Consider the following 25998-nt stretch of genomic DNA (forward strand, 5'->3'; position numbering starts at 1 on the left):
CTCCAAGTTCTATGAATTCAAATATAAACTTCACAAAGGAGTTATGAGCTGAGGTGATAAACACACACATTATTAGCATACTTGATTAAGCCTGTCTCCTATGCTGTTGACCACATATAAGACCTGCGGGAGGACCATGTTCATCCCATTTATCCCCAAGTTTACAAGTTGGTTTAGAGGTCAAATCCACAAATCCACAAGTACAAAATTGAGTGAAAGAGTAAATGAATGAATAAATGCTTAATCCCAGCTTCATTTAGTTGCCATTTAGTGTTTTCTCATTTTTAAAATCATGCTAATCCTTTCTGAATCAACTTCCACTTTCTATAAGTACTGATTTGAGGAAGTCATAATTGCACAGATATATTGCCCATTCTCTATTCTAACACATATTTAATAAGAAAAGATAGACATAGTTAAAATAGAAATCCATCATATTATCAACATGACTTAGAAGTGTCAGAGTGGTACCTGTATGGTTACCACTCTTTAAAGAAAAATACATTCTTCCATGGCCATTTAAATATCATGGTGACTGATGAACTTAATTATTTTTGCTTTAGTTTGAAACATAAATGCTAATTTGAGGTTTTGCAACATTGTTCAACACTTGTTTTTACCACAGTTGATAGAGTATTTTCATTTGTGTGCATATGTGTGGAGAGTTATCCATTTCTAAATAATATATAATTTGATGCCCTTATTCAAGTTTATGTATATTTCAAGTAGCCACTTTTATGTGTCAGGTGTCTAATATCACCAAGTAATGGAGATTTTTTTAAATTCAGATTTTAAGGATCAAATAGTTGTTTTGAAATGCTGTCTTTCAGCAAGTAGTTGCAGTTTATTCAACAACTACTTTATTCAACAAACTTCTGAGTGAATCTCATGTACCTGCCATCACACAGGTTGCTAGGAATACAAAGTTGAAAGATAATGCTCCCTCCACAAACTGTAGTCTAGTGGGGGAAATAGATAAAGCAAGTGGACTGTGCTTTGAAAGAAGAAATAGAGTGCCATCCCCTTACATAAGAGAGAAAAGCAATGTGCCAGTCTTGAAGAATGAGTAGTAACTAGGAAAGAGAAGAGTACACCAGGAGGAAGGAACCACATCAGCAAAACATAGACAAAAGAGAGAGAAAAGCTTTTCGGGGAATTACACGCATTCTGTTTAACTGGGCCATAGGGCATGGGAAGTGTTGAAGGAGGAGAAACTGGAAGCAAGGATGATAAACTGAAGGAAGAAAGATATGGTAGACTGTAGAGCATTAATTCTGGAGAGAATTGATTTTAAAAATTGCTACTAATGTGGTATCAGAAGGGATTCAGAAATGAAGATGGGTGAGGACAGGTCTTAGAGACATATCAGATGTAACTTAAGAGGGAGGGTATGGAGTCCACACTCAGTTGAAACTAGGTAATGACATTTTTCCTGACATTAGGAGCAGGGTAGTGGTGTTATTGTGCTCAAGTTAAATTACAAAATTGTAAAAGAGATTTTTCTCAGAACATTGTATATTTTCAAGGTTAAATGAGTAATTTTTTTTCATTAATAGGAAGAATAATTGGTAACTAATTTAATTCATTAATTAATATTTTAAGACAGAAATAAAATTGTGGAGAATTACACATTTTTAACAGAGTGAGTTACTATTAAATTATTGTAAAGGATTTTTTTTTTGAAATATTGATAACAAACACTAAATTAGACTTGAGGTGGTTTAAAATGTTTCATTGTCTGTGATGGGGAACGTAGGAGGGATTGAAAAGGCCATTATGATTGTCAAGTCCACTTTATTCAGATCTCATCACGTCTAAGTGCCAAACAATAGATTGAATTGCTGAATTATAAATCTACTTTGGGCACTAGGTTGACTGAAATAACTGGCCCATACACTGGAACTCTAATTTCAGTTTTCTTAATGGCCTAATTGAATTGATCAATTGGTAATTCAATCTGTTGTTCATTCATTTAACTATAATTAGATGACTCTGGGTCCTGGATAGACTTGAACTAAATATCTGTGTAATTAGAGACATTGGCTTTTAATGGAATAAATTGGACTAAAATATATTTTGAATGATTTCTCTCTATAATATTTATTTTTTATTGGAATAAATTTTAATAGAAACCATATGAAAAGGCATAATATTTAAAAGGAAAACTGTTTTTAAAAGACATTCAGAATTTGTTCATCACTAAGAATTTATTATTGACCAATGGGTGCATTAAACTTTTTAGTTTGACAAAATATTACTTATATTTCAAAATTAATTATACTTTGTTACCATTTATTTGTATAATTTCTTCAGAATAATGATCTGTAGAGGAAAATAAAGAAGACACATTCTTTGTTTTGAAATTTACCATCAAGCCAGACAGTTAATTCATGTAGCCCTATGACTGACATAAAGCAGGGAATGATAAATTTAGGTAAATCTCTCTAGATCCACATCAACACAGACAAGGGATGCACCAATTCTGGGTAGAAAATTTGCAAAGTCTTTAAAGAGATTACTTTTCTAGGTCATCAGGAGATAACCATTTGTAGAATGATAATAGCAGGTGATAAATCTGGAGTTACAAACTGAACCTTCCTTGTGGAGAACCTTAAGTCCCATATCAAGGAATTTAGCCTCACTTTATTGGGATTGGGGATCCTTGAAGGTTTTTAAACGATGGATTCCATGACATAAAACACACTCAGGAAAACAGAAACAGGAAAGTGAAGAGCAAATCACAGTAATGTATTACCTAATAGTTTTGTATTGTACTTAATGGTTTTCCCTGCAATGAAGGATTTTCCCATAGTTTGCTTTCTTTTTTTAGGCTAGTTTTGAATAAAACTATTTCCTGTGCCATGCTATAAACAGGACACTTTTGGCCTTTTATAGATTCAAGTTGGATAAAGTGATTTCTTCTGCTTCTGTCTTATATGTGCTTAGAAAAGAATGAAGTAGAAGACCATATTACATTTAAGCCATGTGAAGTTCGTATGTCCTAATGTTATATTAGATATCATCCAGATTGCATAAGGGGTTAGTATGTGGACTATCACCTACATTTCCATGGATTTGTTCATATTGAGTTAATATTGATCAATTAATTAATATTTAAAATTCCTAGTTTGAACTATTATTATGATAAAAGTTGTTAAAAGCACAGAGTCTGATACCAAAATACAAAGCTCAATTTTACCACTTGCAAGTTGTGCAAATAGAGCAAATTACTTAATCTAAGTCTTCATTTATTAACCTTGTGAAATGTAGAGAGTAATTTCATACATTTCATAGGGTGGTTATGAGGCTGCACTTTTGGGGGCCACGTATAATGCCTAGAATTGCTAAGTCCTTAGTAACTTTCATAATTACTCTGGCATCTTAGAAATTCCACTTTTAAAGGTTTTGATTCTCATGTCAAGATTGTTTTTCTTATAATAAGTGACCTGACTTTGATTCTGGATGTCTAAGTATTCATTTACCTACCGGTAGTTAATTAAACAGGTTTTATGCTATCTAATCATAGTGCTTTTTACTTTCTGCATTTCCTTCGCCCATCTGTTAGAAGTCAGAGTATCCTGCAACTATTTCCTCTCTACTAACTCATTGATACATGATTTGCACCCTTACCTTTCTGTCAACATCATTTCTTTGGCTATATGAAATATTGCAACAGGCAGTGGCTTAGAAATAAGAGTTAGATAAATAGGATTTCTTAATATTTTATCTTTACTAGCCGTTGCCAGTTCTTTTCATCCTCTAAAATCCTTAGTTTCCTTAGATGTTTAAAAGTTGGACTAGATCAGCCTTTCCAAGTCTTCTCATTACCAAGGATCTCTTTTATTATTTTATCCACATTCATCCACAACTCTGCCTTTATAATTGTAATGTTTAAGAGTAGACATTTGCTAGACATATTCTAATTATTCAAAATCATAAGGCCATGCTAAAACACAACAATTAAAAGTCAAAAATCAATCTCGTAAAATAGGAGATTGTTCTACTTTTACATTTATTAAAAAAACAAGTTTAAAGTCAGTTTATATTGTCATAGAAAGCAGACCAAAAGAAGATGATACTTTTTATTATATACAACTGACTGCCCAGGCAGTGAATTGACCAAGTTCATGTTATGATTTGCCTCTCCTCCACCCGATGATAACTTTATCCTGCCCTTTTGGGGAGCCTGAGCTGGGCAGGACACAGAAACCAATTAAGAATCGGGTTATATTATATGAATTAGTTATTTTAAGTCATGTCTTTTAGCCAATGCAAGATAACTGAGATAACTAGTGTTTCACATGGAGTTGATGAAATCCCATTTAAATGCACCAAAGTCTCATATGTGAGTAAATCTAAGCTGACTTACTGTGGATGTGTAAAACAGACAGTATCTGTTTTGGTTTCTGAATTTGTTAAGAATGAGTCTTCATCTCCCAGTGCTATTTGGGGGTTGATCAACAAGGTCCAGGATTCCAGTTGAAAGTGCTTGGAATTCTGGGAGATCTATGATATTTTTCTTGCCATGTCTATCATTCTAATGTCACTAGTGATCTCTCCTTCACCAAATCCACTAGTTTTTCTATGTTCATCCTTGACCTTGAGTGATTCTGGATGTTGATTATACTACCTATTCTTAAGTTTCATTCCCGAAGTGAAATTCACTCTTTCACATAAGGTTAAATACAAAAACAATATGCTTGAGATTGTCCTCCACAAGGAGGAATAAACATTTCTTGAAAAGGAGAGAGCTTGTCTTTTCCTAAGAGTCTACTGAGCTGACATACAGTCAGCTCTGCATTTACTAGGAATATGACACTTAGCAGCACTGAGTGGGTGACTGAAGGGTCAGCTAATCTTCCCTAATTCATACACAAACAAGAGGCTTTCTGCAGGTGTGTGTGGAAGGAAAACCCATAACCTATAAGTGCAGAAGTCACAAAAATTAATGAAAGAACTGGTAGAACTTTCTTCTTTGGTCCTATTGGACATCAGTTTATTCCTCAAGCATAAAAAAAAAAAAAAAAACACACAATTTAGTCAAGAGTTATGGGCACAACTTTGTTGATTCAACATTGGCCAAATAGGACATATTTCAAATACTTTTGGTTCTGTATCAAAAATGAGAGAATAACAAATCCATTACTTTTCTGGAAAGTTTTAAGTACTGCTTTATGCATTTATATAAATTATGAAGATTTCTGGGTTCCCTAAAGTAACTTTGACACATCATAATGGCAACATTTGTTTTCTGGGATTCTAGTGTCAGCTGTAAAATTTAAAAAAAAATCATTCTATAAAAGAAAAATCACTTCCTTCAGATCTGCTATAAAATGAAACTGATAGACTCTAAATTTGCCTGTGAGACAGAAGGGATGTAACCACATGCTGTGATAAGAATAGACACTCCCTTTCTTCTTCCAAGCTCTAACTACAAATAGCAATATGTGTGTGTACATGGAGAAGGAAAGAGGAAATATGAACTGATGTAGGCGTATTTACAAAGAGGGAATGCCATTTTTAGTACTGAATTGGTGTAAATGAGGAAGGTAAATAATAGAATCCTAGAGTTTCTGAGAAATGACTCCCTTCTTCCTCTCTGTTCAAAGCTCCTTGGCTTTCAGCCAGATGGAGTTTTTTTGTTTTTTATTAAATCAATTTTGATTCCTGTGATCCGTGTGGATTAGGATGGCTTTTAATAAAAGACACTCTAAACACAGAGTTAGAAGGAGTTTCATGGAGTTTTTGGCTCAGCACATATTAGGGTACCTACTTGTGTTTGAAAACACATGGTACCTGCTGAATTTCCTACAACAGAACTAGATGGGGGATGGCTAAGCAGGCAGCAGGTGGCCAGCAGGTTAGCTTGAAACTGAGGATACAGACAGAGGAAACCAGCTCTGGGAAGTTAAATTAATTTGTAACTCTTATGCCTAGGAAGAAATCAAAGAGAATATCCCATGGGAGCCTGCAGTGCCCTTTTATTTCCAATTGGAAAAGTGTTTGATATTCCACTGCGGCAGGAATTTAATAAAGAAAACAAGAGTATACTCTGAGAAAAGAAGATTTTGCATTCAGAAAGCATAACCATTAAAAGGAAGTACTAGGTATTTTGAGGAAGACAGCCATTAAGTTGTAAAAACCAGCATTTTTTTTTCTTGCTGACACAGATGCCAACAGTCCATCATCAAATTTCTCTATGCCTCAGTTATTCTTTAGATTCTGCCGTGTAAGTTTAGTGTTAATGTTCCTAAATAATAGTTTAGGACAATGGCCCCCTTAAAAAAAATCATTGTCATTACAAAGTAAGAATGCCTTCCTGTTTGCCCAGGATGGCTCTGGTCACAGCTGATGGCCTGGAATAATTATAAGGAGAGTTACGTTTCATTTTGTAACATATCCAAGGTTGGATAATTTATATATTCAACCTGGTCATGGATCATGAAGGGAGACAAAATTATGTGGCCCCAAATCATTTGGGAAAACCTGTGAATGCTGAGAGTCAAATTTAGCTTCTAGCCAGCCTCACAGAGTCCATAAATTTGGCCACTGTAAGGTCTAAGAGAAACCTTTTTTTTTTTTTTTGGGGGGGGGGGGGTGGTAGGAGCAAGGGGGAGGCAGGAATGTCTTTAATGGAAAATATTCTCTCCAGTCTCACTAGCGCACTTTTCCCATACCTCTTTAGGGTATGGGCCTGAAGATAGTTGCATTTTTACTTCTGAATTGTGAAGTGTAGGTTACATATGTCAGTTTATATGATTCAAGATGCTTTTTAACTTGTAATGGTCTGTTGCCGAAAGAGTGATGGGAAATATTTGTTTTGCACTGCTTTCCTAAATGCAAAATAATAACCATGATTGATGAGGAGGAAGAGGAGGAGGAGGAGGAGAATAAAAAGTACATTTAATTTATGAATTTCTACTTCAGAAATGCAAAACTATTCCCATGTTGAAAGGAAGTGGGCTTCTTGAATGCCTCAGAAAACTGGTTAATTTGTTGATCAGTTCTTCAAAATATAGTCCATGAACTCTTGGCATTTCTCCAGATGATTTCAGGGGATCTGTGAGGTCAAACCTATTTTAATAATAATCCTAATATGTTTTGAGGGTATTCTTTCACTATGGTAACCTAAGAATGTCTTCAATGAAGTAGTAAAAATTATTAATTTTATTAAATCAATTCTTAAATACATCTTTTTAATACGATGAAGTAGTAAAAATTATTAATTTTATTAAATCAATTCTTAAATACATATCTTTTTAATATTCTGAATGTCAAAATGGGAAGTATACAGCGAGGATATCAAAGTACAGTGTTTTGTGAGGGGTAAACACTTCCGTCTTCATTTGAGTTTCTAGATGAGTTAGCTACTTTTTTTTTTCGGAACAACATTTTTATTTGAAAGGACAATCAGCAGAAAACAGTAGCTAGTCAGACTTGAGTACTAGTTAGACATTTTCTCAAAAATGAATGAAGTGAGTCAGTCAGTGCAAGGAAAATAGTGTTTGCTGCCTAGGATGAAATTCATGCTTTTAAGTTAAAATTAGAAATTTGGAAGTCTTGTATCAGCCACTGGGATCTTGACAGCTTTGCAACATTAAAAGGCCTTTCTGATGGGATTGGTGGTGATAGTAAGAAATGAGATTTTGTGATACTGTATAATGAAATGTGTCAACATCTGGAAGATCTGTCTAATTCAGTGTACCATTCCAAATGACCATTGATTGATGGGACTAAATCAAGCATGGGCAAAAGATATATTCAAAATGCAAGATAGACCAATGGATTTTTACATAACATAGCACAAAATGTTTATTGACATGGTGTCAGATTTCACATTACAACTAACTTTTGGGAAACTACTTATTGAGTTTTGGTGCAGTCTTAAAGGATAAAATCTACAAGTCTCTGTAAAGGCTATTAAAAATACACCTTCCTTTTTCAACTACTTATCTATTCGAGGTCAGATTATTTTCATGTAATTTGACCAAATCAACATATGGGAACAAAGTGAATGCAGAAAGAACACAATTATCTGGTTATTTTCCTTTGAGCCACTCATTAAAAATGCACAGAAATATAAAGTACTACCATCTTGTCACTAATAATTTTATTTTGGAAAGTATAGTTATTTTTTTAAGTACTATTTTTGGTAAGGTGTGAATAAATATTTAATAAAATATTTTAATCTCTGCTTTGATTTTTTAATATCGTAACTATTTATAGCTATAACCTACATAAACAAAAGCTCTTTGGATGCCTCAATAATTGTAAGAATACAAATGGTTCCTGAGACCAGTTTGAGATCTAATGTTTATATTATTATTAATTTTCCTAATGATTGTCAATCAGCCGTCTCTAACTCAGATGATAGATTAAACCAAAGTAGGCCAAAATTTCTATTTAAAAAGTTACAAAGGAAGGAAGGAAAGGAAGAAAGGAGGAAGGAAAAAAGAAAGAAAAGCATAAGTAAAAGCAGCATGTTGCCATAAGGTGTTATTGCTACAATTTACTGCAATGTGTGTATGTCAAAGATCTGAATCACTGTAATGACTGTTTTCTTTTTATTTACGCACCACCCTCTTGGTCTCTGAGGAGGATTAGCTGTACCTTCACCAGCATGACAATGAGATCAGATCAGAGAATCAGGCTATTTGCCTCCCAACAGGAAAAAACTAAACTGGGTTTTAGTCCAGGCAAATCATGACGGCTTATAATCCATGTAGAAATCACAGTTGTGACATCGTGTGCATTCACTTCCGTGAGCATCATATGAAAGAAGTCTGCTTCTGAAAATTTTAATATAAAAATTTACATTAGAAGAAAAATCCATTTTTTCTGGTTTGATTTTAAAGCTATTGCCAAATATGTTTTCTAGAATCCACCCTTGCATTTACCTTGCATTTTTTTTTTTTTATTATTATTTTATTATTTTTTTTTTTTGGGGGTACACCAGGTTCAATCAACTGTTTTTATACACATATCCCCATATTCCCTCCCTTCCTTGACGCCCCCCCCTCGATTCCCCCCCACCCTCCCTGCCCCAGTCCTCTAAGGCATCTTCCATCCTCGAGTTGGACTCCCTTTGTTATACAACAACTTCCCACTGACTATTTTACAGTTGGTAGTATATATATGTCTGTACTACTCTCCCGCTTCTTCTCAGTTTCCCCTTCACCCCCCGCCCCCTCCCATACCTCGAGTTCTCCAGTCCATTCCCTGTATCTGCTTCCCTGTTCTTGTCACTGAGTTCATCAGTACCATTTTTAGATTCCGTATATGTGAGTTAGCATACAATATTTGTCTTTCTCTTTCTGACTTACTTCACTCTGTATGACAGATTGTAGTTCTATCCACCTCATTACATATAGCTCCATCTCATCCCTTTTTATAGCTGAGTAATATTCCATTGTATATATATGCCACATCTTCTGTATCCATTCATTTGTTGATGGGCATTTAGGTTGCTTCCATGTCCTGGCTATTGTAAATAGTGCTGCAATAAACATTATGGTACAAGTTTCTTTTGGGATTATGGTTTTCTTTGGGTATATGCCCAGGAGTGGGATTACTGGATCATATGGTAGTTCTATTTGTAGTTTTTTAAGGAACCTCCAAATTGTTTTCCATAGTGGCTGTACCAACTTACAGTCCCACCAACAGTGCAGGAGAGTTCCCTTTTCTCCACACCCTCTCCAACATTTGTTGTTTCCAGACTTTGTGATGATGGCCATTCTGATTGGTGTGAGGTGATACCTCATTGTGGCTTTGACTTGCATTTCTCTGATGATGAGTGATGTTGAGCATCTTTTCATGTGTTTGTTGGCCATCTGTATGTCTTCTTTGGAGAAATGTCTATTTAGGTCTTCTGCCCATTTGTGGATTGGGTTATTTGCTTTTTTGGTATGAAGCTGCATGAGCTGCTTGTATATTTTGGAGGTTAATCCTTTGTCCGTTGTTTCATAGGCAATTATTTTTTCCCATTCTGAGGGTTGCCTTTTTGTCTTGTTTATGGTTTCTTTTGCTGTGCAAAAGCTTTTAAGTTTCATGAGGTCCCATTCGTTTATTCTTGATTTTATTTCCATGATTCTAGGAGGTGGGTCAAAAAGGATGTTGCTTTGATGGATGTCAAAGAGTGTTCTGCCTATGTTTTCCTCTAGGAGTTTGATAGTGTCTGGCCTTATATGTAGGTCTTTAATCCATTTGGAGTTTATTTTTGTGTATGGTGTTAGGAAGTGTTCTAATTTCATTCTTTTACATGTTGCTGTCCAATTTTCCCAGCACCACTTATTGAAGAGGCTGTCTTTTTTCCATTGTATACTCGTGCCTCCTTTGTCAAAGATAAGGTGCCCATATGTGTTTGGTCTTACTTCTGAGTTCTCTATTCTGTTCCATTGATCTTCCTTTCTATTTTTGTGCCAGTACCATACTGTCTTGATCACTATGGCCTTGTAGTATAGGTTGAAGTCAGGAAGCCTGATTCCACCAACTCCATTTTTCCTTCTCAAGATTGCTTTGGCTATTCGGGGTCTTTTGCGTTTCCATACAAATCGTAAGATTTCTTGCTCTAGTTCTGTGAAAAATGCCATTGGTAATCTGATCGGGATTGCATTAAATCTGTAAATTGCTTTGGGTAGTACAGTCATTTTCACGATGTTGATTCTTCCAATCCAGGAACATGGTATATCCCTCCATCTGTTTATGTCATCTTTGATTTCTTTCATCAATGTCTTAAAGTTTTCTGCATACAGATCTTTTGCCTCCTTAGGCAGGTTTATTCCTAGGTATTTTATTCTTTTGGTTGCAATGGTGAATGGGAGAGTTTCCTTAATTTCTCTTTCTGCTCTTCCGTTGTTAGTGTATAGGAATGCAAGAGATTTCTGTGCATTAATTTTGTATCCTGCTACTTTACTAAACTCATCAATGAGTGCTAGCAGTTTTCTGGTAGAGTCTTTAGGGTTTTCTATATATAGTATCATGTCATCTGCAAAGAGTGATAATTTTACTTCTTCTTTTCCAATTTGGATTCCTTTAATTTCTTTTTCTTCTCTGATTGCTGTGGCTAACACTTCCAAAACTATGTTGAATAACAGTGGTGAGAGTGGACACCCTTGTCTTGTTCCTGTTCTTAGAGGAAATTCTTCCAGTTTTTCTCCATTGAGAACAATGTTGGCTTTTGGCTTGTCATATATGGCTTTTATGATGTTGAGGTAATTTCCTTCTATGCCCATTTTCTGGAGAGCTTTTATCATAAATGGTCACTGATGAATATAGATGCAAAAATCCTCAACAAAATACTAGCTAACAGACTGCAACAGCACATTAAAAAAATCATACACCACGATCAAGTGGGGTTTATCCCTGGGATGCAAGGATTCTTCAATATACGCAAATCAATCAACGTGATACATCATATCAACAAAATGAAGGATAAAAACCATATGATCATTTCAATAGATGCAGAAAAAGCTTTTGACAAAGTTCAACATCCATTTATGATAAAAGCTCTACCTTGCATTTTTTAACAATTTTAAAACATACTACACATACATAAAAGTATATGAAACATGTCAGTTTGAAGAATAAAAATAAAATGACCATTTGTGCACCTGTCACTGATTAAAATAGAACATTTCAAACTGGCTTTATATGCCAGTTTCTTGATGAAATCATGTTTATTAATTTACTGGATTTTTTTCGTATTCTACTAGCTGAATAACTCCATTTGGGTCTGAATAATCAGTGCTCATGTAGCAAGAACAAAAATGATTTTTATGAATAATTACCAATTCCATCATAGTTCAATTAAAATCAGTTTAGCCAACAAAATCATGACCTTGAATCTTAAGTTCACAAATGAATTTTAAGTTCACTCCTCCCAGGGCTTTTTCATGTATATTATTATGGAAACTGGAGGGAGAGTGTTCATTAGCTCTTAAATATTTGCCGTGTGTTTTAGTCATTAACTTTGATAATTTCTTTGTTCCTTGTATAATTTCCATCCACTTTGCAACACCAGAGTTTAACTCTTTATTCTAAAAGAAAAAAATGTTCTTAATAAAAAATTTTAGAAAATACAGAAAAATCTAAAGATGGAAATAAAAACCACCTACAATTTTATCACACAAAGATAACCTTGGCAATCGTATCTCCATCCTCCCCATTTTAAAACTTATATACATTTTCTTGATGTTTTTCTAAAAACAATCACATTTTAAAGGAGAAAAATATGCGATATATCAAGTTTAATCCTATCTCTTTAGCCAGAATCACCCTGATAGTAATTCGAACAAAAAAAAAACCAGAAACAAAAGTCAAAGTAAAAACAACCACCATTAAAAAGGTTATTTGTTCTTCTCAATTGCTGGGGTGGATTTGTTTTGTTTTCATTTTCATGTGTATGTTTCAGTTATCTATTGCTGTATAACAAACCTCTCCAAAATGTAGTGACTTAAATTCTTCTCTCTTATAATTATGCGTTTTATCTCACCTGTTCCTCTACTGGTTTGTTTCACTTTGATTCACTCAGGCCTCATGCACATGTCTGTCAGTTGGTGCTGGTTTTTGGCTGGGAACTCAGTCATCCTCAATGTGCCTGCTCATCCTCCAGTTGGCTAGATCAACATGGTCATTCAGCAAAAGTCATGGCAGAAACTTGTAAGGCCCGCTGAGGCCTTGTGTCCAGAGCTCATCAATATAATTCCCAATACACTCTATTGGTCAAAACAAGATCCAGGGCCAGGGCAGATTTAAACCATAGGGAAATAGACCCTCAACTCTGGATTGAAGGAGCTCAAACAATTTATGATCATATTGACTCTATCACAATGTTGTAAAAAGTGAAATTTTACTTATTTTTCTTTTTGGCTGCATCGGGTCTTAGTTGTAGCATATGGGATCTTTCACTGAGGCGCATGGACTCTGCTGCAGCATGTGAGCTTCTCTCTAGTTGTGGTGCATGGGCTTCTCTAGTTGTGGCGTGTGGGTTTTTTCTTCTCTAGTTGAGGCGCATGGGCTCAATAGTTGTGACACATGGGCTTAGTTGCCCCACAGCATGTGGGATCTTAGTTCCCCCAACCAGGGATTGAACCTGCGTCCCCTGCATTGCAGGATGGATTCTTTACCACTGGACCACCAGGGAAGTCCCTGAACTATTTACTATTAAAGACCGTTTCCATTAGCTTTGGGTGAGGGGGTGGGTAACATCCATATTAAAATTAATTAGATTAGATAATTACAGAGAAATATCTGTGTAGAAATGGAACAGATTTCTCTGCCAAAGCTGACATTTTCACATATATGATCAGGGTGACACATATGACAAGGTTCCAATGTCTGTGGAGCCACAAAGAGCATAAACAACTCAAATGGGCCAGGTTGAGATCGACATAATCTAGAATATATATGCTGTCTAAAAATAGCAGATGGTTCTTTTGTGACGCTGAGCCCAGTGATGCCTGAACTAATAATATTTAAGATTAAAAAGAAATCCCAGCATTTTCTGTATATCAAAAAGCAGATTCTAAAATTTATGTGGAAAGACAAGAGAATCAGAATATGAATACAATACTAAGGAAGAAAGTCAGAGGATTCACACTGTCTGACAGTGACTCATGATAAAGCTACAATAGTGAAGACATTGCTATATTGGCAAAATAATAGGGAAATAGATCAGTGGAAGAATCAGAGCTCTGAGAAATAGACCCACAGTGAGATAGGATTAAGATGGCGGAGTAGGAGGATGTGAGCTCACTCCCTCTTGCAAGAGCACCAGAATTACAACTAAATGCTGAACAGTCATCATCAGAAAGACACTGGAACTCACCAAAAAATACACCCCACATCCAGAGACAAAGGAGAAGCCGCAATGAGATGGTAGGAGGGGCGCAATCACTTTAAAATCAAATCCTATAAATGCTGGGTGGGTGACTCACAAACTGGAGAACAGTTATACTGCAGAAGTCCACGCACTAAAGTGAGGGTTCTGAGCCCCACGTCAGGCTTCCCAACCTGGGAGTCCAGCAACGGAAGAGAAATCCCCAGAGCATTAGTCTTTGAAAGCCAGCGGGATTTGATTGCAGGACCTCCACAGGACTGGGGGAAACAGACTCCACTCTTGGAGGGCACACAAAAAAGTGTGCTCACCAGGACCTAGGGGGAAGGAGCATTGACCCCATAGGAGACTGAACCAGACCAACCTGCTGGTGTTGGAGGGTTGCCTGCAGAGGCGGGGGGCAGCTGTCACTCACTGAGGAGACAGGGGCACTGGCAGCAGGGGTCCTGGGAAGTGCTCATTGGCGTGAACCCTCCCAGAGTCCACCATTAACCCCACCAAAGAGCCTGTAAGCTCCAGTGCTAAGTAGCCTCAGGCCAAACAACCAACAAGGTGTCAACACAGCCCCACCCATTAGCAGACAAGCAGATTAAAGTTTTACTGAGCTCTGCCCACCAAGTTGGATTAAAGTTTTACTGAGCTCCGCTCACCCAGCCCTACCCACCATCAGTCCCTCCCATCAGGAAGCACATTCCAGCCTCCTAGATAGCTTCCTCCACAAGAGGGCAGACAGCAGTATCAAGCAGTATCAGCAGTATTTTGTCTTGTGGAACTGAAAACCACAGCCACAGAAAGACAGAGAAAATGAAAAAGCAGAGGACTTTATATCAGATGAAGGGACAGGATAAAACCCCAGAAAAACTACTAAATGAAGAGGAGATAGGCACCCTTCCCGAAAAAGAATTCAGAATAATGATGGTGAAGATGATCCAGGACTTTGAAAAAAGACTGGAAGCAAAGATCGAAAAGTTTACCAAAGACCTAGAAGAATTAAAGAACAAACAAACAGAGATATGCAACACAATAACTGAAATGAAAAATACACTAGAAGGAACCAATAGCAGATTAACTGAGGCAGAAGGGTGAATAAGTAACCTGGAAGACAGAATGGTGATCATCGCTGATGCAGAATAGAATATGGAAAAAAGAATGAAAAGAACTGAAGACAGCCTAAGATACCTCTGGCACAATGTTAAACGCACCAACATTCACATTATAGGGGTCCCAGAAGGAGAAGAGAGAGAGAAAGGACCTGAGAAAATATTGGAAGAGATGATAGTTGAAAACTTCCCTAACATGGGAAAGGAAATAGCTACCCAAGTCCAGGAAGCTCAGAGAGTCCCAGGCAGGATAAACCCAAGGAGAAACACGCCAAGACATACAGTAGTCAAATTGACAAAAATTAAAGACAGACAAATGTTATTAAAAGCAACAAGGGAAGAACGACAAATAACATACAAGGGAACTCCCATCAGGTTAACAGCTGATTTCTCAGCAGAAACTCTGCAAGCCAGAAGGGAGTGGCATGATATATTTCAAGTGATGAAAGGGAAGAACCTACAACCAAGAATACTGTATCCAGCAAGGATCTCATTCATATTCGATGGAGAAATCAAAAGCTTTACAGACAAGCAACAGCTAAGAGAATTCAGCACCACCAAAGCAGCCCTACAACAAATGCTCAAGGAACTTCTCTAAGCGGGAAATATAAGAGAAGAAAAGGACCTACAAAAACAAACCCAAAACAATTAAGAAAATGGTAATAGAAACATACATATCAATAATTGCCTTGAATGTAAATGGACTAAATGTACCAACCAAAAGACCCAGACTGGCTGAATGGATACAAAAACAAGACCCATATATATGCTGTCTACAAGAGACCCACTTCAGACCTAGGGACACATACAGACTGAAAGTGAGGGGATGGAAAAAGATATTCCATGCAAATGGAAATCAAAAGAAAGCTGGAGTAGCAATAGTCACATCAGATAAAATAGACTTTAAAATAAAAAATGTTACAAGAGACAAGAAAGGACATGACATAAAGATCAAGGGATCCATCCAAGAAGAGGAGATAACAATTATAAATATATATGCACCCAATATAGGAGCACCTCAATACATAAGGCAAATGCTAACAACTATGAAAGAGGAAATGCAAGGCAGAAATAGAGACACAGATGTAGAGAACAAACACATGGACACCAAGTGGGGAAAGTGGGGAGGGTTGGGGGGGATGAATTGGGAGATTGGGATACCAAATTGTACACTCTAAATATATGCTGTTTATTGTCTGTCAACTGTATCTCAATGAAAGTTCTAAAAAAAAAAAAAGAGAGAGAGAAATAGACCCGCAGAACTAGTCAACTGATCTAGACACAGGCCTTATACCTTTCACAAAAAACCCCACAAAACCTCCATTTGGGTGATAGACTTAAACATAAAGCACAAAACTGTTAAGAAAAAAACTTCTAAAAGATAGGAAAAAATCTAGGTAATCTTAGGTTTGACAATGAATTTTTAGATACAACGCCTATAAGATAATCCATGAAAGTTGGACTTCGTGAAAATTAGTACTTTCTGCTCTGTAAAAGACAATGTTACATTAAGAGAATAACAAGCCACAGACTGAGAAGATATTTGCAAAGTACATATTTGGATAAAGGACTTGTGTCCAAAATACACAACAAATGCTTGAATTTTAACAATAAGAGAACAAACCAATTTAAAACATTGGCCAAAGATCTTAACAGATGCCTAACCAAAATATACAGGTAAGAACTAAGCATGTGAAATGGGCTGTATGTCTTATGTCATTGGGGAACTGCAAGTTGAAACAACTGTAAAATTCCACTGAATACCTTTAATATGGTTAAAAGCCAGAAAAAAAAAAAAAAAAAGAAAAGCCCACAGTAAATAATTATGAGGTGTGAGCAACAGGAATGCTCATGCGTTGCTGGTGGGAATGTAAAATTTCTGAGCCACTTTGGAAGATGGTTGGGGAGTTCTTAGAAAGATAGTTTTACCATATAATCTAGTAATCATGCTCCAAGATATTTACTGAATTAAGCTGTAAAGTTATGTCTAGACAAAAATACGGACATTTATAGCAGATTGTTCATAGTCCTCCAAAACTAGAAGCAATCGAGGTGTCTTTCAATAGATGAATGAATAAACAAACTTTGGTACAGAGTCAGGTATTTTACTTTATAGAAAAATAGCCAGCAGTAAAAATAAATAAGCTATCAAACTACAAAAAGACATGGAGGAACCCCAAATGCATAATGCTAGGTGAAAGAAATCAATCTGGAAATTCTATATACTATATAATTCCAACTATATGATATTCTGGGAAAGGCTCTACTATAGGAACAGTAAGAAAGACCAGTGATTGCCCACAGTTGGAGATGTAGGTGGTGGGGGAGGGATGAGTAAGTGAAGCTCAGGGGATGTTTTTAGGGTGGTGGAACTATTCTATATGCTACATGCTAATGTTAGATATATGATGTTATGCATTTGACAAAATCTATAGAACTAGACAGCACAAAGAGTGAACTGTTAATGTACACTATGGACTTTAGTTAATAATAATGTATCGATATCACTTTATTCATTGTAACAAATGTACCACACTAATGTAAGGTGTTAATAATAGGAGAAACTCAATGTCAGGGATGGGAAACTAGTATGTGGGAACTCTGTACTCTTTGTCCATTTTCTTTGTAAATTAAAATAAAATATAAACGTAAATTTAAAAAAATAACCATTTTGTGTTACACAATTTTCTGAGAAAAGAAAGTATAATTGAGTCGAAATTTTGCCTCTTCCATGGATAAATAAGTAGTATTACACATAGGTCCCAGGTAAGTTTTCTTTGAGCTAGGAGATAAAATTATGTAGGTTTTATTTGATGTTTTCTATAATAATGTAGTATTTTACAGTATATATAGCTGAAACATTTCTAGTGAGGAACAGGTTGTAAAAAGCAAGCATTCAGATGAATAGGCCTCCATTATAAAGATAGCTATTTATTAATGCACATGAACCTGTCCATTTCAGGGATTTTATTTTATGTTTTTTAAGTTTATCTTATTGAAGTATAGTTGATTTACCACGTTGTGTTGATTTCTGCTTTACAACAAAGTGATTCAGTTATACATATATATACATTCTTTTTTATATTTTTTCCATTATGGTTTATCACAAGGTATTGAATATAGTCCTCTATGATATACAGGAAGACCTTGTTGTTTATCCATTCTGTATATAATAGTTTGCATCTGCTGAACCCAAACTCCCAATCCATCCCTCCCTCTTGGCAACCAGAAACCTGTTCTCTATGTCTGTGAGTCCATTTCTGTTTTGTGGATAAGTTCATTTGTGCCATGTTTTAGATCCTACATATAAGTGATATCATAAGATATTTGTTTTTATCTGTCTGACTTACTTCACTTAGTTTGATAATCTCCAGGTCCATCCATGTTGCTGCAAATGTCATTATTTTATTCTTTTTTATGGCTGAGTAATATTCCATTGTATATATGTACCACATCTTCTTTATCTATTCATCTATCGATGGAAATTTAGGTTGTTTCCATGTCTTGGCTATTGTGCTGCTATAAACATAGTGGTGCATGCATCTTTTTGAATTATACTTTTGTCTGGATATATGCCCAGGAGTGGAATTGTTGGATCGATCATATGACAACTCTATTTTTTGTTTTTTGAGGAACCTCCTTACTGTTTTCCATAGTGGCTGCACCAACTTACATTCCCACCAACAATGCAGGAGTGTTCCCTTTTCTCCATATCAGGGGTTACATTTTTAAGTAACATTTTCCTTCAAAACATTTTCATTTGATTTGAAAAATAACTTTCAAGGAGGATTATTAAACTACCAGAAGTTTTGAAAAATTTTGAGACATTTTATCTACAATATTGGTTTAATAAAGATTAACACGTTTCACAAATTCTTTCAATATTGTCATTGTGAACAATATTTATTTTTGTTGCTGTTTCAACCAGAAACAGATGTGAGAAGACTGAGAAAGTGTGAATTTCTCTTTCTTCACACAAAGAGTATTTTAGATGACAATTACTCTCCCAGCTATTAACTGGAGAATTGATGTTCCTTTATTCATCTGTGATCCACCTGTGTGGACTTGGGTCCAACCAAGGGAGATTAACAGCAATGTTCAAATGTGTCCCAGATCTCCTCCCACCCTACTTCCTCTCTGATCACCCATGGCCCCCAGTAGGACCTAGTTAGATTTAACCTCCTTTGCATTTCTTCACCCGCCCCAATCCTGGTTTTGAAGATTTCATTGCCTCATTTTCTCTACTTCAAGATTTTGCTTTGAGTTTGCAAAGTGAAAGATTATATGCTAATTCCATTTAATTCATTAAGTTGGAAACAGCCTAAATTAAACCTTCATAACTTACTTTTTATAACTTATTGTTATAAAAAACAAACTTTAGTATAACTTTCATTTCGAAGACAACAGATATTTCTTAGTACCTTCTACAGTCTACTTCTCTGTACTTGTATGTCATTTAACACAATTCTAACTTCTAAAAAATCTTATTTCCCAAGCCACAGAAGCAATAAACAAAGCAGAAGGAGGTGGAATACATATTAGTTGCAGGCACACTGAAAATATCAAAAAGCTTTGGATGATAGCATTTAGAAAAGGTACGGATACCGTGTTGTTCTTTAATGACGATAAGTCAACAGGGCCTGTAGCCCACAGGAGTGACATGTAGTCTCAGGCTTTTTCCCTTTGCCTTATACCACTGATGTCATCAGCAGCGAAGAATATTCTAATATCATAATCCTAGAAACTAGGCATGGAAAAACTTCTAGGATTCTATTTCATGAATATCATTGGCATCTTTCCATTTTTCTTTCCTTCCTCCTCATCACAGTGTCTTGTTAGAAAAAAAAAAAGTTTTCAGCTACATCATTTTTCTTTGCAAGATTTTTCATAAAAGATGTGATCCTGTGTTTTTTCCTACAGACCCAGGACTGCATAGACAACTGTACTTTCTGCAAAGACCATCAAATGTAGTAGCCATTGAAGGAAAAGATGCCATCCTGGAGTGTTGTGTTTCTGGCTATCCTCCCCCAAGTTTTACCTGGCTACGAGGAGAGGAAGTCATCCAACTCAGGTATTATAAATTTAGAACTTTTGTGAAGTGTATGTTACTATTTATCTTTTTCTAATTTGATGTAAGTACCTTGTAATACTAGGGTTTTTGATAATAATTGAGTATTCTTTTTGCATTCCTTGGCATTAGACAGTATATAAAAGACATGTACCCACTGGGATAAAGGAGTAGGGAACAGAGTCAAAATCCATGAGATCACTTCTAAAAGGAAATTTAGAAAGTCAGAGTTGCTCTTGGATGATTCTACCCACAGAGCCTTCAGCAAAGATACTTTGGAGGATGTTGTCCTAAGGAAGTGGTACAGAGAGTGAAATATTTCTTAAGAAACCAACATTTCCTGCATTCAAATATATGATAGGGTCTGTGCAATTTTTGTTTTTGGCTCTGATTATATCTCTCACCATCCCAGCTATAACAGATATTCAAGATAAGACAGAGAAACTGGCTGGCTTTAAATCACTGGACATTAATACTAAGGCATAGTTAGAAAGTAAACTCTTAATAGAATGGAACACTGAGTCTGAAACATTTTGGATTAGATGTAACTTAAGAAATTAATTTCACTGATTTTGAGATCTGGTGTAGTGCTTTTTAATACATTTTTTAAAAATTTTATTTATTATTTTTTTTGGGGTACACCAAGTTCAATCATCTGTTTTTATACACATATTCCCATATTCCCTCCCTCCCGTGACTCCCCCCCCACCACCACCCTCCCCATCCCAGTCCTCTAAGGCATCTTCCATCCTCAAGTTGAACTCCCTTTGTTATACAACAACTTCCCACTGGCTATCTACTTTACACTTGGTAGTATATATATGTCTGTGCTACTCTCTCGCTTCGTCTCAGCTTCCCCTTCACCCCCCGCCCCCTCCCAAACCTCGAGTTCTCCAGTCCATTCTCTGCACCTGCGTCCTTGTTCTTGTCACTGAGTTCATCAGTACCATTTTTAGATTCCTTATATGTTAGTTAGCATACAATATTTGTCTTTCTCTTTCTGACTTACTTCACTCTGTATGACAGACTCTAGGTCTATCCACCTCATTACATATAGCTCCATCTCATCCCTTCTTATAGCTCAGTAATATTCCATTGTATATATATGCCACATCTTCTTTATCCCTTCATTTGTTGATGGGCATTTAGGTTGCTTCCATGTCCTGGCTATTGTAAATAGTGCTGCAATAAACATTATGGTGCATGTTTCTTTTGGGATTATGGTTTTCTTTGGGTGTATGCCCAGCAGTGGGATGACTGGATCATATGGTAGTTCTATTTGTAGTTTTTTAAGGAACCTCCAAATTGTTTTCCATAGTGGCTGTACCAACTTACATTCCCACCAACAGTGCAGGAGACTTCCCTTTTCTCCACACCCTCTCCAACATTTGTTGTTTCCAGATTCTGTGATGATGGCCATTCTGATCGGTGTGAGGTGATACCTCATTGTGGCTTTGACTTGCATTTCTCTGATGATGAGTGATGTTGAGCATCTTTTCATGTGTTTGTTGGCCATCTGGATGTCTTCTTTGGAGAAGTGTCTATTTAGGTCTTCCACCCATTTGTGGATTGGGTTATTTGCTTTTTTGGTATTAAGCTGCATGAGCTGCTTGTATATTTTGGAGGTTAATCCTTTGTCTGTTGCTTTGTTGGCAAGTATTTTCTCCCATCCTGAGGGTTGCCTTCTAGTCTTGTTTATGGTTTCTTTTGCTGTGCAAAAGCTTCTAAGTTTCATGAGGTCCCATTTGTTTATTCTTGATTTTATTTCCATGATTCTAGGAGGTGGGTCAAAAAGGATGTTGCTTTGATGGATGTCATAGAGTGTTCTGCCTATGTGTTCCTCTAGGAGTTTTATAGTGTCTGGCCTTACATGTAGGTCTTTAATCCACTTGGAGTTTATTTTTGTGTATGGTGTTAGGAAGTGTTCTAATTTCATTCTTTTACATGTTGCTGTCCAATTTTCCCAGCACCACTTATTGAAGAGGCTGTCTTTGTTCCATTGTATATGCGTGCCTCCTTTGTCAAAGATAAGGTGCCCATATGTGTTTGGGCTTACTTCTGAGTTCTCTATTCTATTCCATTGATCGTCCTTTCTATTTTTGTGCCAGTACCATACTGTCTTGATCACTATGGCCTTGTAGTAGAGTTTGAAGTCAGGAAGCCTGATTCCACCAACTCCATGTTTCCTTCTCAAGATTGCCTTGGTTATTCGGGGTCTTTTGTGTTTCCATACAAATCGTAAGATTTCTTGCTCTAGTTCTGTGAAAAATGCCATTGGTAATTTGATCGGGATTGCATTGAATCTGTAAATTGCTTTGGGTAGTACAGTCATTTTCACGATGTTGATTCTTCCAATCCAGGAACATGGTATGTCCATCCATCTGTTTGTGTCTTCTTTGATTTCTTTCAGCAGTGTCTTAAAGTTTTCTGCATACAGATCTTTTGCCTCCTTAGGCAGGTTGATTCCTAGGTATTTCATTCTTTTGGTTGCAATGGTGAATGGGAGAGTTTCCTTAATTTCTCTTTCTGCTCTTCCATTCTTAGTGTATTGGAATGCAAGAGATTTCTGTGCATTAATTTTGTATCCTGCTACTTTACTAAACTCATCAATTAGTGCTAGCAGTTTTCTGGTAGAGTCTTTAGGGTTTTCTATATATAATATGTCATCTGCAAAGAGTGACAATTGTACTTCTTCTTTTCCAATTTGGATTCCTTTGATTTCTTTTTCTTCTCTGATTGCTGTGGCTAAAACTTCGAAAATTATGTTGAATAATAATGGTGAGAGTGGACACCCTTGTCTTGTTCCTGTTCTTAGAGGGAATTCTTTTAGTTTTTCCCCATTGAGAACGATGTTGGCTTTTGGTTTCTCATATATGGCTTTTATTATGTTGAGGTAATTTCCTTCTATGCCCATTTTCTGGAGAGCTTTTATCATAAATAGATGTTGAACTTTGTCAAAAGCTTTTTCTGCATCTATTGAGATGATCATATGGTTTTTATCCTTCAATTTGTTGATATGATGTATCACGTTGATTGATTTGCGTATGTTGAAGAATCCTTGCATCCCAGGAATAAACCCCACTTGATCATGGTGTATGATTTTTTTAATGTGCTGTTGGAGTCTGTTAGCTAGTATTTTGTTGAGGATTTTTGCTTCTATATTCATCAGTGATATTGGTCTGTAATTTTCTTTTTTTGTGACATCTTTGCCTGCTTTTGGTATCAGGGTGATGGTGGCCTCGTAGAATGAGTTTGGGAGTGTTCCTCCTTCTGCTATATTTTGGAAGAGTTTGAGAAGGATAGGTGTTAGCTCTTCTCTAAATGTTTGATAGAATTCGCCCGTGAACCCATCTGGTCCTGGGCTTTTGTGTGTTGGAAGATTTTTAATCACTGCCTCAATTTCTGTACTTGTGATTGGTCTGTTCATGGTTTCTATTTCTTCCTGGTTCAGTCTTGGAAGATTGTATTTTTCTAAGAATGTATCCATTTCTTCCAGGTTATCCAATTGATTGGCATATATTTGCTTGTAGTAGTCTCTCATGATGTTTTGTATTTCTGAGGTGTCCATTGTTACTTCTCCTTTTTCATTTCTAATTCTGTTGATTTGCATCTTCTCCCTTTTTTTCTTGATGAGTCTGGCTAATGGTTTATCAATTGTGTTAATCTTCTCAAAGAACCAGCTTTTAGTTTTATTAATTTTTGCTATTGCTTCCTTCCTTTCTTTTTCATTTATTTCTGCTCTGATCTTTATGATTTCTTTCCTTCGGCTCACTTTGGGGTTTCTTTGTTCTTCTTTCTCTAGTTGTTTTAGGTGTAAGGTTAGGTTGTTCATTCGATAATTTTCTTGTTTCTTAAGGTAGGACTGTATTGCTATAAACTTCCCTCTTAGAACTGCTTTTGCTGCGTCCCATAGGTTTTGGGTTGTTGTGTTTTCGTTGTCGTTTGTTTCTAGATATTTTTTCATTTCCTCTTTGCTTTCTTTAGTGATTCCTTGGTTGTTTAAGAGTGAATTGTTTAGCCTCCATGTGTTTGTATTTTTTGCAGGTTTTTTCCTGTAATTGATATCTAGTCTCATGGTGTTGTGGTCTGAGAAGATGCTTGATATGATTTCAATTTTCTTGAATTTGCTGAGGTTTCATTTGTGACCCAAGATGTGATCTATCCTGGAAAATGTTCCATGTGCACTTGAGAAGAAAGTGTATTCTGTCATTTTTGTATGGAATGTCCTATAAATATCCATTAAGTCGAGATGGTCTAATGTGTCATTTAAAGCTTGTGTGTCTTTATTTTCTGTTTGGATGATCTGTCCATTGATGTAAGTGGGGTGTTCAATTCTCCCACTATTATTGTGTAACTGTCGATGTCCCCTCTTATAGGTGTTAGCATTTGCCTTATGTATTGAGGTGCTCCTATGTTGGGGGCATAGATATTTACCATTGTGATATGTTCTTCTTGAATGGATCCCTTGATCATTGTGTAGTGTCCTTCCTTGTCTCTTGTAATACTCTTTACTTTCAAGTCTAATTTGTCTGATATGAGTATTGCTACTCCAGCTTTCTTTGGACTTCCATTTGCATGGAATATCTTTTTCCATCCCTTTACTTTCAGTCTATATGTATCCCTTGGTGTGAAGTGGGTTTCTTGTAGGCAGCATATAGAAGGGTCTTGTTTTTGTATCCATTCAGCCAGTCTGTGTCTTTTGGTTGGAGCATTTAATCCATTTACGTTTAAAGTGATTATTGACATGTGTGTTCCAATTACCATTTTCTTAATTGTTTTGGGTTTGTATTTGTAGCTATTTTCCTTCTCTTGTGTTTTGTGCTTAGAAAAGTTCCTTAAGCAATGATTGTAAGGCTGGTTTGGTGGTGCTGAATTCTCTGAACTTTTGCTTATCTGGAAAGCTTTTGATTTCTCCCTCAAATCTGAATGAGATTCTTGCTGGGTAGAGTATTCTTGGCTGTAGGTTTCTCTCTTTCAGGACTTTCAGTATATCCTGCCATTCCCTTCTGGCCTGCAGAGTTTCTGTAGAGAGGTCAGCTGTTATAGTTATAGGTTTTCCCTTATATGTTATTTGTTGCTTTTCTCTTGCTGCTTTTAATATTTTTTCTTTGTGTTTAATTGTCATTAGTTTGATTAATATGTGCCTTGGTGTATTTCTCCTTGGGTTTATTCTGTATGGGACTCTCTGTGCTTCTTGGACTTGGTGAATTATTTCCTTTCCCATGTTGGGGAAGTTTTCCACTATAACCTCTTCAAATATTTTCTCAGACCCTTTCTTGTTTTCTTCTTCTTCTGGGATGCCTATATTTCGAATGTTGGTGTGCTTAATGTTATCACTGAGGTCTCTGAGACTGTCTTCTATTCTTTTTATTCTTTTTTCTTTTTCCTGCTCTGTGGCAGTTATTTCCCCCATTCTATCTTCCAACTCACTTATTTGTTCTTCTGCCTCAGTCATTCTGCTGGTTATAGCATCTAAAGTATTTTTAATTTCAGTTATTTTGTTATCCATTGCTGTTTGTTTTTCTGAGTTCTTCTGAACTGTTTCTTGTACTTTCTCTATTTTGTTATCGAGATTTTGTATCATTTTTACTATCATTACTCTGAATTCTTTTTCAGGCATTTTTCCTATTTCCTCCTCATTTATTTGGTCTTGTGGGTTTTTTTCCTGCTCCTTTGCCTGCATGGTGTTTCTTTGTTTCCTCATGGTTGTTCAAACTTTTGGGGTTGCTCGTCCTGGCAATAGAGGTGTTTATGGAAGACTGTCCAAGCCTCAGACTAATGTCCAAATATTGGATTAAGCAAATACTAAGTCTAGGAAACATATACATGTATAAGACACACAATTACTGAATCCATTAGGACATAAGGCTCTGGAAAGACCTGATAGAACCCCAGTATGCTACCAGATATTCAAAGAGAAACCCAACAGAAATTGACAACTGAAACAGAACAAATCAGAGACAAAAGCAAAAGCAAACAAACAAACAAATAACACC

The 25998-nt window shown here is 36.1% G+C and overlaps 1 protein-coding gene across 1 annotated transcript in view; it reads left to right on the forward strand.

The window, feature by feature from the left end:
• Window positions 1–25998, forward strand: part of DCC (DCC netrin 1 receptor) — a 798936-nt gene that overhangs the window by 158669 nt on the left and 614269 nt on the right. Inside the window, exon 5 of the mRNA XM_057698213.1 lies at window positions 19855–20005. Within this exon, the coding sequence (XP_057554196.1) occupies window positions 19855–20005 (151 nt within the window). The remainder of the gene's footprint in view (window positions 1–19854; window positions 20006–25998) is intronic.

The sequence above is a fragment of the Hippopotamus amphibius genome, chromosome 11, assembly GCF_030028045.1.
Source record: "Hippopotamus amphibius kiboko isolate mHipAmp2 chromosome 11, mHipAmp2.hap2, whole genome shotgun sequence".
NCBI classification, from domain to species: domain Eukaryota; kingdom Metazoa; phylum Chordata; class Mammalia; order Artiodactyla; family Hippopotamidae; genus Hippopotamus; species Hippopotamus amphibius.